Source organism: Coptis chinensis, chromosome 3 (assembly GCF_015680905.1).
Source record: "Coptis chinensis isolate HL-2020 chromosome 3, ASM1568090v1, whole genome shotgun sequence".
NCBI classification, from domain to species: Eukaryota; Viridiplantae; Streptophyta; class Magnoliopsida; order Ranunculales; family Ranunculaceae; genus Coptis; species Coptis chinensis.
In genome coordinates, this window is record NC_141458.1 from 76,735,909 (window position 1) to 76,755,147 (window position 19,239).

At 35.5% G+C, this 19,239-nt stretch overlaps 1 protein-coding gene across 2 annotated transcripts; it reads right to left on the minus strand.

Moving 5' to 3' along the window:
- Positions 1 to 616: 616 nt before the first annotated feature.
- LOC147510886 (2-oxoglutarate (2OG) and Fe(II)-dependent oxygenase superfamily protein) lies at positions 617 to 17,303 on the minus strand. 2 transcript variants are annotated; one of them, XM_086602729.1, is made up of 15 exons: positions 16,997 to 17,303; positions 16,783 to 16,860; positions 16,431 to 16,480; positions 16,230 to 16,283; positions 15,372 to 15,424; positions 14,328 to 14,400; positions 13,640 to 13,701; positions 13,053 to 13,121; positions 11,543 to 11,648; positions 9,640 to 9,710; positions 6,934 to 7,034; positions 2,213 to 2,308; positions 2,038 to 2,105; positions 1,302 to 1,347; positions 617 to 880 (listed from the first exon to the last, which is right to left on the minus strand). In XM_086602729.1, the coding sequence occupies exons 1-15, from the start codon at positions 17,201 to 17,203 to the stop codon at positions 803 to 805; spliced, it is 1,212 nt and encodes a 403-aa protein (XP_086458855.1). In that variant the 5' UTR covers positions 17,204 to 17,303; the 3' UTR covers positions 617 to 802. The 2 variants fall into 2 exon arrangements, with proteins under 2 accessions (XP_086458855.1, XP_086458856.1); XM_086602730.1 differs by lacking the exons at positions 6,934 to 7,034; positions 11,543 to 11,648 and having other exon boundaries at positions 16,997 to 17,245.
- Between the last annotated feature and the right edge of the window lie 1,936 nt (positions 17,304 to 19,239).

Consider the following 19,239-nt stretch of genomic DNA (forward strand, 5'->3'; position numbering starts at 1 on the left):
CCCCCACTAGATAAGCCAATTAGGATTCCTCCTAGATAGGTAATTAGGGTCTCTCTAAATACACACAAAAAATACACAGTAGGTTGACCGTGCTTTTTATGTGTGTATTAGAAGAGGGGAAGACCCTAATTTCCCCGTCTAGTAAGGAGAAAATCCTAATTAGCCCTGAAAACAATCAAATTTAGTAAGTTGTAGTCCACTAAACTCTGCTAATACAGGAACACGCGTAAATAGAAACATAGCCTAAAATGCAGCCAAGATATTTTACTTTTCTCATCATGAAAAGTTTGGACAGTTGCTTCCTACAACCACATGCTTAACACTAGATTCCCAAGCTGCTGACTGGGAATTTAGTGTTGCAACTTCAGTCTGCTCCAAGTCTAAGGCCTGATTATGTGAACTTCTTGCGACAGAGGTTTCTGAAACCAACTGGCTAGAGCCAGTCCAGCTTTCTTTGGATGTGATCTAAATGATCCATCAGCTAGCATCAGCATAAGTATCTTGGAAAGGCCTGCTGCTTTAAGGGCTTTAATAAACATGTATATTCTTACCAACAGCTTTACAAATATAAGAACTATATAGTTCGGAATTAGGATGTGGGTATGAAGTACAACAATTTGAATAGAATGTTAGTTTATATTAAGTGCATACAACAATAAAGGCGATGAACAACATTTAACTAATGTTTGGTCCTTTACAAGAATGGAGAGGATATATATCTACAAGTAAGACTATTCGGATACTTGTTTGCCCATGCCACAAAAAGAAAAATCATTTAGCACGTGATAGTGAAAGCCTTGGACTACCTTAGATGATAATATTTGTCAAGAAGCTTCTCTGAATACTCCCCAAATGTCATTGTTCCATTGGGGGGGATTACCTGTGGAAGAAAACAAAACCAGTTTGAATTTAACACCATAATCGTAGAAACAATGATATGCAATCTAAAGAAAATATGGAAACAAATGGCTCTCAACTTGTAACAGGTTGTCAGATCCAAAATTTGGAGTCTCACGAAATTGAAAAATGTTACTTCAATGTTTCAAGCACAAGGTAGAGAAAAGGCGGAACGACCAACACTTTTACAAGGTGACAAAGGGTTATGTCACATGATGCTAAAAAATTGGGATTGCTTCTGTGGACATGGTCAGAGCTTTAGAAAAAGCTAAAAAAAATCATTATATATCAGTTTCAAGTTCTAGCAACTGTGAACTCTCTAGTGCTGATTTACTTAATTTGATCAGATCTGCAAGAAATGACGCATACAAGCTATGTAAGTACTTGGGCTGAGAAAAACATACTTCTTTATGGAGATGAACCTCTCCAGGAAATCTGAGATCTTCATCCCTACCAAATGAGAACCAAGCAAGAATTATAAGCTACTACACACATTTATCTAGGTAAATTGGTAAAACATCCACATAAATCCATGAGAAACAGTACATAATGTGACAAACTAACACGAATATATGACTACGTATATTGTCACATTTACCGTCGAGAAAATAATTGTTGTGAATGCATGATGTTAAAATATTCCAATAACTGTCCGAGATAAGCTCTTCCAACCACATTTAGGACTCTTCAAAGAGAGTAATTGGTGGCAAAGACACAAATAATGGAGATAATGTGAAGCATCAAAGATGCATTTACAGTGGAAAGATTTCCATACATAAACATTAACCTTGTCAGTCTGTTGCCGCTCAATTTGTTCTGACCGACAACAATTACCACCTACAGTATAAATAGTCATCAACTGCGAATCTAGGATACCCTAGTGCATCACTGGGATTATGTTAATTGCGTAATCAACTATCTAGACGATTCAATTGAAAGTTTCAAATTTAATTCCCCTCCCCCCAGGTGTTTGTGCGACTCCAGTAGATGTCAGGTATATATGTAACTTCACAAACAAAGACAGACAGATGTTGTGATTTCATTAGAGAAAGACGGACCGTGTTTATTAAAATCACCCAAAACCCACCAAAATCTTGGTCACTAACTTATATATTTGGATGAAACAGAAAACATCTTTACCAGTCAGGTTGCATAAATAATGCAAAAGTTGAACGTTCCACACCAAAAGCCTTCTCGCCTTGAGGTGCCTACAAAAGTACACAAGAAGAGAAGCACTATCAAAACAACCTAAAGAGTTTATTACTGGTGCAATATCAAACAGTATACAGTTTACAAGGCAGATTTTAGGATGTACCCGGACACAATGTGGTGTTGCACACAGGTGACCTCTTGAAAGTATCTCAGTTGTTTCCCCAATTTGGTATGCTATTTCATCTTTCTCAAAAACAACCTGATGCATCAAAGAGGACTCCGATAAATCTTTTGAAATCATTAGTCCGATGCATATATCATCATGGATTTTCAGAAGGTTCCACTATTCAAACAGCCCTCACATAAACATTTATGTATAATTGATTAAGGATTTGACCGTTCACTCATCTAATGAAAGACGTGATAAGGATAATAAGATATAGCAAAGTATTGAGAATTTGAGATATTAAAGCAAATTATATTAAGCATCTATTCAAGAGATATAGAAGTAGACTAATCGAACTAAGGACATACACCAACCCTATGTGATTTCATTTCCCAATACATTTCGGGTGATGAGATGTGCATTTGAATTTATTTTCTAATTAAAAATGATTTTTGAGAAGTATTATGTCTTGTAATGCTCAGTAGATTGCCTGGCAAATTGTTTGAGGCTTCACATGTTATCTACTCCTCAATGAACTATAAGTTTTTCCTAATTCCTTGACAAATCAAATATTATGCTAACTCGAACCAAACCTCCAATGAACCATATGTTCCAAAAATATGGAACCTACTAGGGTTTGAATTCTAACTTCTACACCTGACCACAATGAATTCATATTGAAGATAATCATAGACTAATGATGGAAGGATTCTACTTACACTTTAATTAAGTTACTTTATCAAGTAAAAAAGTGTCTTGATACAGAACATGCTTTGCTAAGATGATAGAAGTTCTGTCAGGCACCTGCTCCTTTTAGGGGAGGTGAGCTACTGGACCTACAAGAAAAAAACCAACCCAATGACAAACCCTCCTTAAAATCCAAAGCGTGTCCCACTTACAAAAAAGTCCCCCCCTCTAAGCAAGCATTAGCAGATGCCCAATCGTATAGGTTTTCTTTGAACAACCGCCACACCACCACCATACACACAACTACCATGTGAATATTCTTTGGTAGTTGCTCAAACAATCTCGTATTCCTCTTCTTCCACAAGGTCCAAAAAATAGCTCTTTGAAGGTGTTAGTACTTCCTTAATATTAGTAGGCGCTCTCCAACGTTTTTGAAATAAGGAGATGAATAACTCCCAAGTACTCTTTAACAAAGTACAAGTCAGAAGGATATGATCCACACTCTCGTCTCAATACCTCTGCTATTGAAATTGTCGACGGTCTTAATTCTCCCAAGGAAGCCAACAAAATAATGCCATTCTAAATGGAATAGAGACCGTCCATATTTCTAGTAACGAAAGTTGTGAACTACATCTTCGTATCGAAGATTTTCCAAAGTATAAGTTTTTGACAACTTTTAATAGGAAACGTAGCGAGACTGAAGGGCCTAATAAAAAGAGACGTATCATTTTAAAAGCCAGAAGAATGCATGTGATGTGAATTAGGGTTTTGCATTGATAATTGAGTTCTATATTAGTTTATATCATTAGGGAGTACTAGAATTGGGCCTAGTTAGCATTTTGAGGTTATTTAGTATAAGGGTATTTTGGGGTTATTATTAATTCTGAATTTATGTTGTTTTATTTGTTTTAGAAGTTGTATTCCTATATAAGGAGTTGTAGGCCTTTGGCCAAGTTAGTTTTTGGATTGAATTGAATTGATTTTAGTTAAGAACTAGCTTGTAGGCCTGTGCATACGCACCAACTCTTTTGAAAACTTGCTCAATAATCATTAATATACATATAGAAATTTCATAGTAAATCGTTTTAATAAGGGAAAGACATCCCCGTTTTAGTTGCTTACCCGTTTTAATTTCCTAACAAATCGTTTTTAATTGTGCTCTAAAAATCCGGCTTTTTAGTTGGGGAGTGATCTCGCTATAAAAGTTGACTTAATTTAGAAGTGCGATTCCCGTTTTAATAAGAGAATGGTTCATGTTTTAATTAGAAGTGCTAGAATTTCCATTTTCAATAATAGAGAGAAATTCCCGTTTTAATAGGAATTTTGAAAGAAAGAATAGATTCCCGTTTTAAGTTGGTTTTTTAAAAGGAAACAGAAATTCCCGTTTTAAGTAGGTTTATTAAGAGCTCAAAAAATAACTTTTGTGGGAGCTAATAGATTCCTGTTTTAAGTTAAGTTTTTTTAAAAGAAAAAAAAAATCTCATTTTAGGTTGGTTTATTAAGTGGTGATGTAGAATTTTAATAGAGCTCAAAAAATACCCTTTATGGGAGCTTTAATATTAAGATATAGATTCGCAGAATTCGTTTCTTTGCAATTGCGATTGTATCAAATTGGCATCAAGAGCTAGATTTCAAAGCTTCTATTGCCATTTGAAAGTCTTAGTTAATTCTTCTTATCATTGAAGAAGATAAAAGAATTAGTGGAAAAAAAAATCGCTTCCGCAACTCTATCAAAGGTATATCAATTGTTTTTTTGTTTCTTCTTCAAAAAATTTGATTTTTTAGGGTTTTTTTAAAAAAAAGCGATAGTGTTCACCGACACTCTTTGCATAATGATCACTGCGTTTACTGTTCACGCACTATTCACTGCGAATATAAAAATTATTATTCTTATAGCGACGACAATTAGAGAACTTAATGTGAAGTTTGAAGCATTAGAGAAGAGTGTGAATGATAAAATTGAGAAAACATCTAGTTATGATGAGAAGTTCATTGCTTTGGATGAAAAAATTGAGAAATTGAAAGTGGATTTGACGACTTCTCTCAATTTCTCTCGATGTACGTTTTGCTGAGTTACAAGATTTGTTGACGAATGGAAAAGAACCTCATAGAGATAATTTACCTCCTATTATTGAAAATCATCCTCCACTAACTGAGCGTGAGTTCAAGTCAAAAATTGATATTCCAGAGTTTACAGTTATATTGGAACCCGAGGTTTGCCTTGAGTGGATTGCCACGATAGAGAATTTTGTTTATCAAAATATGTCAGAAGATCGCAAGGTGTCTTGGGTTGCTACAAGGCTTCAAGGTTTTGCTTTGATTTGGTGGACATATTTTCTCCAACAACGTCTACACCATATAATTTGGGTAAAGTCACTACATGGGAGCGTATGAAAGAAGCTTTGGTTACTAAGTTTGTGCCTATGAATTATGCGCAACAGTTGTACGGGAAGTTGCAAGATTTGAAACAAGAATCTAAGTGTGTGCAGGAGTATACCGAGTCCTTTTACCGTCTGCAGTCACGTTACAACCTGCCAGAGAATGAAGACGTCCGCATTCGCCATTATATGCATGGTCTTAGGGGAGATATTCGTTATGATTTAGTTCATGTATGGATTAATACCTTGGAGGAAGCTTATAGTTTGCTAGTGAGTCTGAGAAGAAAATGAGTTACCTTTTTTTCCATGTAATCTTACAGAGCCACTCCCACAATTCCTAAGAAGATTGTTAAGTACTACAGTTGGGGACAAGAAGGTCATGTTCAAGCAAATTGTCTTAAGAAGCCAAATCTGACTATTGATATGGAGACATCTCAACTTGAAACGAAAGAGGAAGCGCAAGGATACACATCTGCAGGAATTCTTACTCCAGCAGATATTGGGTTCCCTATGCTTCATACATGCCTCACCAATAAAGCGAAGTCTGCACGTGGTAATGTATTTCAACAGAGTGCTACTTTATTTAATCCACTGGTTTCTAAGACTTGTCTTGCTCATGTGGTTTTGGATAATGACAATAGTATTTCTTTGATTTCTTTTCGTATGGTTGACACATTTGGTTTGACTGCTATGGTACACCACTACACCGTTAACCGAGAAAGATACATTCTTTCAGAGTTGGAGATTTTAAAGAACTGGCAGAGACAGTTCGAGCTGGTGTTCGCATGGGAGATTTTAGTGACTATGTTCTTTGTCATGTGAGTAGTCTCGATGCATATGACTAGGTCTTAGGCACGACTTGGCAGTATAGTGTCCGAGTTGTTTATCGTGCATGGGAGCAGACTTATCGTATTTCTTAGGGTCAATGTATCTTTACACTACGTAATCAGCATTGCAAAAGATGATGTCTCCTCATATTGTGCTTGCTAAAGCTAGGAAGGATGCTTATCTGCCACCTCATCTTTGTAGTGATTGGAGATCTAAGAAGATTTTTAACTCATCGGAGTCGAGTTCTTCAGGGGGAGTATAATGTGAATTAGGGTTTCACATTGATAATTGAGTCTTATATTAGTTTCTATGTCATTAAGGAGTACTAGAATTCGGTCTAGTTAGTATTTTGAGGTTATTTAGTATAAAGGTATTTTGGGGTTATTATTAATTCCAAATTTAGGTTGTTTTATTTGTTTTGGAAGTTGTATTCCTATCTATATAAGCCTATAAGGAGTTGTAGGCCTTTGGCCGTTAGTTTTGGATTGAATTGAATTGATTTTAGTTGAGAATTCATAGAATTCAATTCTTTGCAATTGTGATTGCATCAACATGCCAGTCCAAATATAAGTTACTCCAAATAATTACCAATGCAAGTTAGAATACTTCAGATAGTTCAAAGTATTTACTATATCGTGTCGTTATGTTAAGGTTGTTCTTAATTAAGATATTAAGTGAGTGCCTAGCTACTTCCTCAAACAGATAAACTTAAAACAACCTAACATGCTTGGTGATAAGATCTTGGATTTCAAATAAACCCCCAAAAAGCATAAAGAAATTTGAGAAAATGTACGTTTTCAATAGTCCAAGAACAAGAAATTTTACTTTAACTGTATTATCACTTCGAGATTTTATATAGAGGCCAACAGCAGTATCAGGGCAGGCTACTTCTACACCATCCCGCACAAACATCCCACAGGTAAGACCTATAGATGCAATCCAGAAAACTTTTAGAAAACCCACGAAAAATAATGAAGAAATAAGTTATAGAGAACCCAAGCAACATGTGTAAGTGATTTGTTTCCTCCTTGAGCGGTATTGCACAAATAAATAAGAAAATGAGGTACAAATTAGTATGAAGTACCCTTAGAGCATTCCCAATGCAAACAACAACTTGTTACCTCCACATAGGACTATTTCTCTCATAGTTACCTTCTCTGTGAGAAGCTACTAGGGGTTGCCCAATGCAAATGTGACTTTAAAATTCGGAAGGAATGTTTTATTTCGTCTGAATGTAAAAAATGAAAAAATGCCGAAAAAAAACATGCCGGACGGAATGAAACACCTTATCCGAAAGAAGAAGAAAAAAAAGTCACAGGAATGACGTAATGAAATATTACGTCCGAAAAAAAAAAAAACATCACGAGACGGAATAAAAGGTTTAGATCCGAAGATCCTGAAGTTGGCAACTATCTCAGTAGCAAGTGCTACCAACATTGTAACTTAGTGAAAAGCTACCCTCATTGTCACCCTTGCATTGGGCTATTGTTTTTGGCTCATAAGGGTGACAAGATACTATTTCCCTTCAAAGCTGCTTGCATTGGTAATGCTCTTATGAGCCAAAAACAATGGCCCAATGCAAGGGTGACAATGAGGGTAGTTTTTCACTAAGTAACAATGAGGGTATCACTTGCTAGGGAGATAGCTGCTGAGTTGTGAACTTCGGACGGAACCTTTATTCCGCCCTCATGATGATTTTTCATTTTTTTTTTTCCCCGACATGATGTTTCATTCCGTCCCGTGAGTTTTTTCGACTTTTTTTCGTTTCTTTTTTCTTTTAGACGAGATGTTTCATTCCGTCCAGCGTGTTTTTTTCGATATTTTTTTCATTTTTTACATTCTAACGGAATACAACATCCCGTCCGAATTTTAAAGTCATTTTTGCATTGGGCAACCCCTAGTAGCTTCTCACCCAGAAGGTAACTATGAGGAGAAATAGTCCTATGTGGCGCCTATGTGGAGGTAACAAATTGTTGCTTGCATTGGGAATGCTCTTAAGAAACAAGAGATAGCTCAGAGCCATTTCTTACAAATACGAAGATGTTATGTCCTACTAAAAGACAAATAATGCCAACCAAGCTGCAGATTATACTCATGTTCAAATTAAACATTTACTCTAGAAGATGTGGAATTCTATTTCTCGCTTCTCACCAAAATGTAACTCTAAGACATTTTGAAAAGCCAAGGTATGAAAAAGACAATAGAAGCAACTCATAGCATAGAAGTATCCCTGGAGAAAGATAGGTTGGTCATGCAGACCATGATGAAAGGCCAAGGACAGGGGGTTGTGTAAGTATTTAGAGCCAAAAGGGGTGAGTTCTTCAGTCGACAGATAAAAATTAGGGGAATGTTTTGAACGAATGGTCTACCCTAAGAATAGGGTACTATAAGAGGGCATGCTTCAATTCATCTATACCTGCTCTGATCTGTAGAGCAGAAACAATCCCAATTCTTATATCTCCCCCCTCTCTGATCAGTTCTGTAGTTCAGGTCCTAACATTAAGTAATAAGCTTACCCTTTTCCCTATACAATTTATCCAATTGGTTATTCCTCCCAGGTGGACTCAGATTTCAGGAAGGTATCTATCCTCACAAAAATTAAGATAGGGGTGCAGTATCAAAAATTTCAGTTTAACATCAAGACTTTTGCTGTCCACTTATGGGGATGCACCATCTTGCAGTAAATGATGCACCCTCACGTGATTTCCAGTGATTGCACCTCTCCAAATCTTGATCCATTTGTGACTTAAAAAGAAAAATATTCAAGCAATTTAGTCAGTGCGCCAGAAAAGATTTCTCTGACAAATTCCTGTAGTAAAGAGGGCATTTTTGACAACTATAAAAAATTACCAGTCATTAATGTAAAGTTGGGTTACATGGAAATGTTAAAAAGAAAAGAGAAGGGTTTCAGGCTATGCCAATGACTGAAGGAAAAACAACATTTTTATAGTTTAAGTATGTACGTGTTGAAGGCCATAAACTCTATCAGTTGTACTGGCAAATCAAATTGATCTCACACTTATGTTGGACACAACGTTGTTAACAAAGAAGTTGTGCCCATGGTGTGCATGGGTCCGTCCCCATATAACATAGCCTCAATATAAATTACAAATGAATTTTCATGGGGTGCTAAGCATACGTGTGCATTTATACTAAAGCATCAGCCTGAGAGTTTGGAGTTCAAATGGAATATGCACTCTCTTTTTCATTTCTCTTTTGACTTAAGTTTTTCTCTAATTTGGGTGGGCGGGTGGGGGGTACTTTTCTCTCTTTAAACATCAGAAGTTTCCCAAATAACCCTTCCTAGAGTAATGCTCTACATCATCCAAAATTACAAAATGCCATACAGAACTTTTTACTTTAGTAAAATTTTCTTTTATACTAGGATTGCTAGGTGCTTTCTTAACGCTTTTAATCTACAAAAAATAATTCTCAAACATGTAAACATGATATTGATCCAATTGATCTTTTTCCTCATCACATATACAAAATGAAAAATAAAGAAAGGGGCTGTGGGGAGGAATCACTCACCTGTAAGAGAACCGTGGTCAGTATGCCACCCACACCATGATGAAATGGAGGCACCATCTGTATTACAATAACTGCAAGGTAAACAACACAAGTAAAGTTAGATAGTGTATATGAAATAATCAAAACAAAACATTTTAATTCCAAACAAAATGTTCCGTTTGTTGACTACATAATTTATTAAAAAAGGTCTGAGAGTAACAGAAAAGGATAGTAGAAGAGTCAGATTCCTGTTGTGTTGCAGTCTCAAGCTTTCTATCCAATGTAAGGGGACTGTTGTTGTCTTTAAAATAAACTTGTTAGGCTGTCACCACTGTGAAGTCTGGACCTTACTCATATTTCGTACAATTGTCATATTCATATAATCTGGACTCATTCCAGAACTAATACAATGACCTTTCAAATACTACGATATGCTATTAGATTATCACTTAACACAAAAAAGTATTGCTTCTTTAACACAAAAAGTATCTTCTTAGTGAACCCAACAAGATTAACATAACTATGAAAACCAAAGCAGACTCTTAAACTTTAGTATATACAAATAATATTACACAATTTATAAGGATATAATGACCACAAATTCACAATGATGCAATATGGAACCATATTTTCTGTTAACAAGGATGAGCATCAACTTAGAAACTCACAACGATGAAAAAAGCAAGACTCTTAAGCTTTAGGAGCATGAGAGCATCCAACTCAAACTAATTGGTAATGAGTGGACTGGCCCTGGAACTTTAATCGTACAGTGCAAGGCTTAAATTGGACTATACTTACATCCCACCATGTCCCCCTCATGGGTGGCATTATTTGAGCATAAAATGTCGATGACATACATGGGTTACATGGAGTAAACAGGCCCATTGGACCACTTGGTAACAACTGGAGAGGCCCAGGAACTTTTATACTATATTGCAAGGCTTAAAGCATCCCATGTGGGACTGCACTAAACATCTCAACAATGCCTATGAAGAATACACATCATCAACGATGGTTATTGTCAAGTTCTCATTTCAAACTAGAAAACTTGTAGTTGACATCCTAATCTCATGAAACTACTACAAATGAAGAATTCAATGCAAAATCGTTGGATGGGACAATATGAATAGCCCCTAAAGCTATGGTATAGTTATAAAAAAAAGCTATGGTATAGTCATAAAACATTGGACATGCTTTCAATATAAGAATGATTAGTCTCTCCCCTTATCTTAAATCTTCTAGCAGTAAATATACACATATACCGTGCACTTCACAACTCACGTGGTTTATAAAATTCGGGCATCCAACTCACAGCCAATTGGTGATGAGTGGAGAGGCCCCAAAAACTTTAAATTATTATGCTCTTTAGACACCTGATATGAGATTATAGATATCAACACGCCCCCTCACGTGTGGCGTACTTTTTAATTTAGCCTCAGATGTGGACAATTTTTTAATGGGGTGACGTGCAGTAGATTGGCCCTTTGGGCAAGAGAAATATCTCATTCTGATACTATAATAAATTTCAAAACGGTGATGAGTGGACAGGTCCCAAAAACTTTATATTATTATGCGAGACTTTAGACACCTGATATGATATTAAACTAAATAAGTCTCAACATGATATTATAAGTCTCAACATGATTAAACAAAATAATTAATCCAACTCTGTAACAGATCATACTATTAAAAAGGTTGTGCAGTCCTACTGGTTAAACCTTGGAGAGTTGGGCTCCAAGTCTTGGGATCGATTGCCACCCTTACTAGGAAAAAGGGATTCAGGGTTAAAATGAAGAAAAGAAAAAAGAAAAAAGAAAATGTAACTATAAAATAACAAAGTCTGTCGATCAAAGATTAAAAGTTAAGAGTTACTCTAGGGATAACAGGCTGACCCATAAAACTAAAATTGGGCTACAAAATGCACCTTCTCTGTGTTGGAAAGTAATATAGCAGACGGCCTTTGTGACACCGAGAACGTTGAAGTATTTGTTCGAGGACTTCATCATCCCTTATCTTGACCCACTTAGATGCTATTTAGTGAAGATAGAAGATCAGCAAACTCATAGACACAGTTTGAATGGAAAATGTGATACAAAATTTAAATAGTGGAGCTAAACAAGTTCAAACAGGCTTTTTGAGAATAGATCCACAACAATATTTAAATAAACGCAATGACACATAAGCAAGTAGTATTTCAGTTGCTACTGCACTAGAGGATTTATTTCAAGTCAAACTGTCCAAACGAATATTTCATTACATAAATTAAAAACAAAAGTTCCATCCATGTTAAAGTCTTGCGCGATAACATGATAGAAATAATTTACATAATCCATCAAGAAACTTTCCCTCAAACATATACAACCTGACAGTTAAGTTGGCCAGAATTTTCTTCCTTATTTCAAATTCTGGAAAATGATGTCTGAAAAACTCTATATTTCTGATGGTGATGCATACAAACATCATGTAGACATTGCTTATTTCCACATATTTGAAAGAAGAAAGCATTTCAAATAGATAACCAACCAGGAGATTAACTCAATAATGGGCATAGCAGTGCTTTTCCAAATAATTTTAGGATGTCTCTATTATGTAAAAGATATATAGATGTGTGAGAAAAGGCCGTATAGTCTTCTCTCTCTTGTCCAGACTTTCTTCTTCTTCTTCACTTCTTTAATAACGAAAAATATAACTTATCTCATATCGAGCAGTACCAGCATGTAAGTTGTATACACCAGTTATTAGCAATAAATAAGTACAATATAAGCCTCTAGGACCTATGTAAGTTTTCATCTATGTGCATAACTATCCTCAGCACTTACTTAGAGAGAATCCCTAATATTCCCTCGCTATCCATGTGCAACATCTAGAGGCCAAGATCATCACATTCAGCCTCTTCCCTCTTTTAACTAATTTCCATGAATTGCATAAAGAGTGAAAACATCTTCACCACCAAACTTCATGGGTGATGAAGACACCATCAACCAAGTGTTACACACTTATACACAATCAACAGAAAATAAATAGATGGCAACTAAAGCTTTTCCATATACAATAATAAGCATTCACTAATCAACCTATCTTAATAAAAGCACTCATTCTATTTTAACAGTAATCTTGTTAAAGAGACATCGACATCAAAAGAATGAAAACACTACAGCATCGTCATAGACCCTTATCAGAAATTGTGTAAGCTTTTCGAGTACATTCATTTACTCCTAATTATAATTATATTTCCGTGAAATAAATTTGATGCATTGAAAAAGAAAAAGAAGCTACTAGTTTCGTACCAAGCAAAGATTAGATTAGTAAACCGAAAAAATGGCCATATGATAGAAAAGTGCAGCAGTTCAGACAAAACCTAAGGTAGATCTTCTCAATGCCAAACAATTCTTTCCAAATACAAGAAATTAAATTGAATCCCACAAAACCTATACCATATTGATCGCAATGATATGCCAGCATCAGCCCTACATCTAGCATCAGCTTGCCAAGAGCTTTGAAAGCTACAACATTTATAATAAGCATTTGTTAGATACCTGGATAAACCATATGTCAACTCCACAGATGCATTGATTAGTTTCAAATAATTAACTAAGGGTATATTGGCCTTTTAGAAGTTGAAGTTAATATGAGGGTACCCGCCTATGGGAGAAAATGTAAACAAAGTTGTAAACGTTGGGTACAGAAGTAGTTTAGGAGAGATTTTGCAGTTGAGTTCAAATTTGGGGTCACAAAGAAAATGTCTCGTAATAATATTCTGGTTGTTGCACCATGTCTAAGACGTTTAGTGAAAATCCGTGTGTATCCTTCAAATATTGTTGTGTATGAATGACAGTGCACTACTACAGCCTTACTACTAAAATGCTGGATATGAAGAAAATCAAGTATAGAGGCTAGAGCTCATAAAAAGAAACAAATATTATCAATGTCATCTAAAAGAAGACTTCCCCGAACTACCTGGTTTGCTAAACCTTACGTTAATGAATTAGAAATTACACTCGCTTTTTGCATAGACGCATACCTGGTTCAAGTTCTGGCAAAGCATCAGATGGCCAGATATTTGGCTGACAATAGGATGGATACCTAGAAAAATTGCAAGATATATAAATATTCGGTAACTAATAGCATATCCATGCAAAAATCATAAACAACTACAGGAACATACAATAGCCAGCCAAGGAATCACCATCGATAACTTTAGCAAGTAAATAAAACCTGCCCATTTGGCCATGTTGAGGATCTCTAAAATTGCAATTTACATATATGCTCCTGACATATCCACGATGGACACCTTAGCAAGTACATACTTATATAATTATTGCTATTTTATCTAAATACAACCAGACTATGTTGAGGATCTTTGAAACAAAATGTCCGGAGTTCTTAAATTCAAGCGCATATATTATCAAGTAAGTGTATTCAGATATGACATAATATAACAACAAACAATCCCAGCTCATCTTGCATTCCTGTTTTTATTTGCTCGTTTGTGTTGCGAGTGTTGAAAATGAGTTAATATCTTGCATAAAAATGGTCCCGAATGTACATTGAACTCTTCATCCACTCTCCAAGTCAAGGTTAGCCTATTAGTAATGGTCAGAATTTAAAATACGGAAACAGTCATGAGTTTGTATTGAAAGAAATTGGCTGTGCAGCATTTTTCAAGACATGATGATGCACATTCCGACAACAGCTAAATCTACTATTACCGTTGAACAAGAGAAGCATCAACTGTAGGTTTGTCTAAAATTGGATTTGCATAATAAGATCCTTTCAACATATCTGCAATGTAAATAGCAAGTAATGCATAAACAAGCAACAAACAAGTAGCTTGGCATTGATCATATATCAACTATTTTAAACATTATATCCATCAAAAGAGAAACAGAATTCAAGCAATAATCATATGAAAGGAAGCCTGACTTTTTCTTTGACAAAAAACTTAAAACCTATAACCAAATGCCGCATAGTGTTAATCTCTACAGGACATTGTTACCATCTGATCCATTTCTCATATTTTAAACTAAAGCATCCTTTTTGGTTCTTTAACTAAGTGAGTCATGCAGATCAATCCGCTTTCTATCACCAACCTTGATCTAGTCATTTAGGAAATTCTAGTAAGAATTTCTGAAAATCTGAGAAGCAAAAGGCTAGAACCATAATTTCAAGATCTAATGTTACTAAAAAGGCTGCACTTGAGCATGTACCATAATACATATGACAAAGTAATAGAAGAAGCATTTAAGAGCTTATCTGTTACTTGTCAAAGACCACTATCACTGTGATAAGAACTATCTTTTGAATTCATCTAAGTACCATAATTTGAATAGATTGCGTATTTTTCAAACTCAATGTTTTTGCTTTCTTAAACTAGTTACAAGAGACCCTCATCTTCATGGCCTTCACTCTGGAATCCCTTTCCTGCTTTCGTACTTCCTTAAATCAGCTGAACTTATTGGGAGAAAAGTCCAATAAAAATTGTTCATGGAGGCATGTAAACACTCCCACTCCTACTTCTTGCAACTAAATTTATCTAATAAATTATTACTCCTTCGATTTTCAAATGGACAAGGACATTATGACCCAAAAATAAATGGATAAGGACATCAGCCTTACTTGGGTGAATATCATTGCATAAATATAATTATACGCACATGACCAAGTACATATAAAGAATTTCAAGAAGGCTGGAAACTTCCAATGTTGACTCATGGCTTGTTGAAGCTCTTAATACTTAAGCATATAAACCTTACCAGGTCTGCCAGAATCAAGCTTCTCCTTCCCATGACTCCAACCAAAATTGTACCTATAAAATGGAAAAAAAAAACAAGATTGTTTGACAATTTAATGAAGAACAAAAGGTATTATCCAATTTACCAACTTATAAGGACCTGAACTTCAATTTAAGATGGGATAGAAAAGAGCCTAAGATTTCTTGTAATGAAGGATGCAAACAAAGCGAAAATATCTGGCATCACTCAAATGTTTCGGACATGGATTTATTTGAAGCTTTAGCAGACTTGGATGTAGAATAGACAATTACTATCTGTTAATTTATGATGCCCCGGGGTATGCAGGAAAAGTGCATAGCTCCAAAGGTAGAAGGTATTGCCAGGAGTTAGTCTACCTATGATTAAGTTCTGTCCAAGACCTAGGATTCTTATGTGAAGATCATACTCTACTGGTAAAGAGGCCTTTCTAAGAAAAACCACATCCCTCGTAGAGGGTGGTTTAGTAGGGACAATATCAGGGGCAAAGTGGAGCAGGTTCTCAAACGAGTGGTATTGAAGTCAAAAGGGGCTCATCCTAAAGGTGGGGAACTGTATTGCCTAAAGAGGGTATGTTTGGAACCTAGCCCAAAAGGATGAAGGTTTCACTAGGAGTCTCATCCAACATCAGTTAGGTTCCACCAAAGACATGAGTGACCGACCGAACACTTCTTGGTGCCGAGGTATTTTCTGGAAAATCAAGACAACCCCACACCTCTTCTATGGTAAGGTGGTTAAGTGGGGCCAATAGCTCTGGTGGAGTGGGTTGTGCCGTCACAGTCACAAAAGGTATATAATTCAAGTTTTGTATGATTAAGTTACATCTGGGGAAATACTACTGACCTGCTATGAGGATCTTCAAGTGCCTTCTTCACCTCTTCAGGAAGGCTTGCTAACCTGAAAATGATATAAATACTGAATACATCAATGTTCAGAACCTTATGCCCTCAGCCCAACCTCAACACCTTTCCCCTGATCCCCAAAAAAGAAAAGATTGAAAAAAAAAAAATGAAATAAATAAGAATAATTGCAAATCCAGCTTACCTGGAAGAAAGATGTAAGAGATTACTCCGCAGTGAAGAGAATCCAGGCACCTATTACAAAATAGAGAAAAAGATGCACATAAATCAAGGAGGTATTAGGTATAGGAAATCAACCCAAAACTTCATTAAACACGAGACAGTAAACTATCATTTGTAAGTCATTATAATTCTGTGATTTAAGCCAGATACAAGCATATGAGTTTTGAAGTAGTCATGCTTTGAAAGGTTCATGGGGTAAATGTACTTTCTTTTTCTTTAAAAAGAAAGCCTAGAATTGTCAGTATGTTTTTTCAAGCCAATGGATCTGTAAAGACATCAATTGCAAGGTAAGATGTATCCACATATATACTTACATCAGAAATAGACAGAATTCCCAACCCGTTGGGCCCAAACCCTTCTTCAATCTTCATCGACAAATCAGCATTCTTATCCTATGTACATCAAACCCCAAGTTAAAGCAAAAAAAGAAAACTCCTTTTCATGTTCATAGTAAACTAAACTATAATCAAACTACTAAAAACAGAAAACACCAAAATCACAAACAAAAAAAATTCGAATTGGACTTACTTGAAGTTCAGAATATGGTATGGTAACTGTTTGGAATGTTTGGGGAGCATTTTCAGTTGTAGAAGACATGACACTGCACGAAATTTGACGTGGAAAACAAGTATGTGACGAGAAAGAAGTGGGGAACAATAAAGTTGGAGAAGATTGGAGAATGTTCAAAGGAGAGGTTTTATAGATGGTTACTGGTTTCGTACGCGGGAATCTCATTCTTTTTTGTTTCTTGATCCTTGTTTTTATTCAATGGCAAACGTTGTTTTCGACGAAACAGGCTTTATTTGGGCCGTGTGGGCCAAATGAAAGTCCAGTCTCACCTACTTGCCCCGGTGAATTAGATATCCAAGAAATTGGGCCGAACAATTCTAGAGGACAGGGTTTTTTTTATAATCACTCTCAAAACTATTTACACGAACCAGTTTTTTTATTTTAATAACCCTCAAAAACAAAATTCCATTTTTTTAATCCAAAGTTTTTGTAAAAAAGTTTTAAAATAACCCTCTGTCTTCTTTTCTTTAGAGTGAGTGAGAGTGAGGAACCGGAGAGCATCCCAAGAAATGAGTAGCGTTCGTGCTGATTGATGGCTTGGGCGATGATCCAAGAGTCTATTAGTGTAGGTGTGTACCTCTAATTAAATGTCTATGCACAAATGTCTTCTTTTGAAGATGGGTAACTTCTTCGATGAGATTTTACTCTCGTAGAAAAGGACTACGGAACTATCTAGTTGTCAAGCTAGTCTTCAACTGCAATCTCATCGGGGAGGGGGCGGGGGTAACTAAAGCCTTTTTATATTTTTACATTGGTTGATTGGAATATTCATAATAATATATTTGTTTGTGAGCTTCCTATAGAAGCAGCTCTCAGGGTTTTGGTTTGGCAATAAACATCAGAACCAGTGGTTTGATGCATCTTGTATGGATGTCTGGACCATTTTTCCTGATAATGACATTGAGTTGATTAAGGTTTTCTACGTTATAAATCCCTAAATGTAACAATAACAAAGACCGGGTAGCTTTTGATAAACATGAAACACTAAACTCGCTTCTTGTAAGACCTTTTTTTTTTACGTTATAAATCATATTGTTTTTTATTGATTGACTAATTCTTAATAGCTTATTATTTGTTGTTGTATTATACTTCTCAAAATGTACCATCTATGACTGTTTATTTCAATTGTTACTTAGTAAAAAAAAACACACCAATAATGGGTCTTTAGCTTAAAGCGTAAAGCACCTCAAAGATGATTCCATAAAATGGCAGTTCGAATCCGTCAAGATCCTTTGATAACATAGACTTGAAGCAGTACATTGTAAATTCTTTACGTTCTAACAAAAGTACAAAAGCATGTACCCCACTTCGAATTACTGGGTATGAACAATGATTGGTCATAGTCAATATAGTCTTCACCGATCATTCACTCGTGTTATTGAGGTATGAAACAATTATTATTCATCCGATATGGGTATGAATAATCATTGTTCATAGTTGATAGTGTTACCACTAATCATTTCATGTTGTTGGCGTATGAAACAATTATTGTTCATAGTCATACATGTTCTCACCGATCATTCATTATGTTGTTGAGGTATGAATAATCATTAGGGGTATGAACAACGATGATTGTTATACGATCCATTAGGAAAGATGAACAATGATTGCTGTTAAGATAATCTGATAGGTATGAAACGATGATTGTTGCTGAACAATGATTCTTCATAGTCATTTTAGGTTTATGAACAATGATTGTTCAAATGAAATAATTATTGTTCATAGTCAAATAGATGATGAGCATATTACAAGGTTTTTAGAAATGTATTATGTTCAAATTGAAATAAACAATGTGTATTTTTTTTTTTTTGCCTTTTGCCGAGGAAACACCACTAACTCCCTCTTCTATAGAAAAGAAAACATTTGCTCACATTATAAGATCATCTCTACAACTGTAAAAAAGCCTCCCCTCAAATATAGAATTCTGGTTCCCCAAAAACTGTGATGGTTGTGCTTGCAAATTGCAAATATAGCTCCGATGAGTGATATAATAACGGAAAATCAACAAAAATTATCAATTTTAGGAATTAATTGAATTCTAGTGGTTAGCACAATACACATGTGGGGTTTATTTGAATACTTTAGAATGATTAGTTGATTGCACCTTAGTTTCTTTGGGGTTCTTAGTGTTTTGGGTTGTGAGCGCGATTTTGGAGAGTTTCCAGTTTTTGAGGGTTTTGAAAAAACAGACAGAAGAAAGG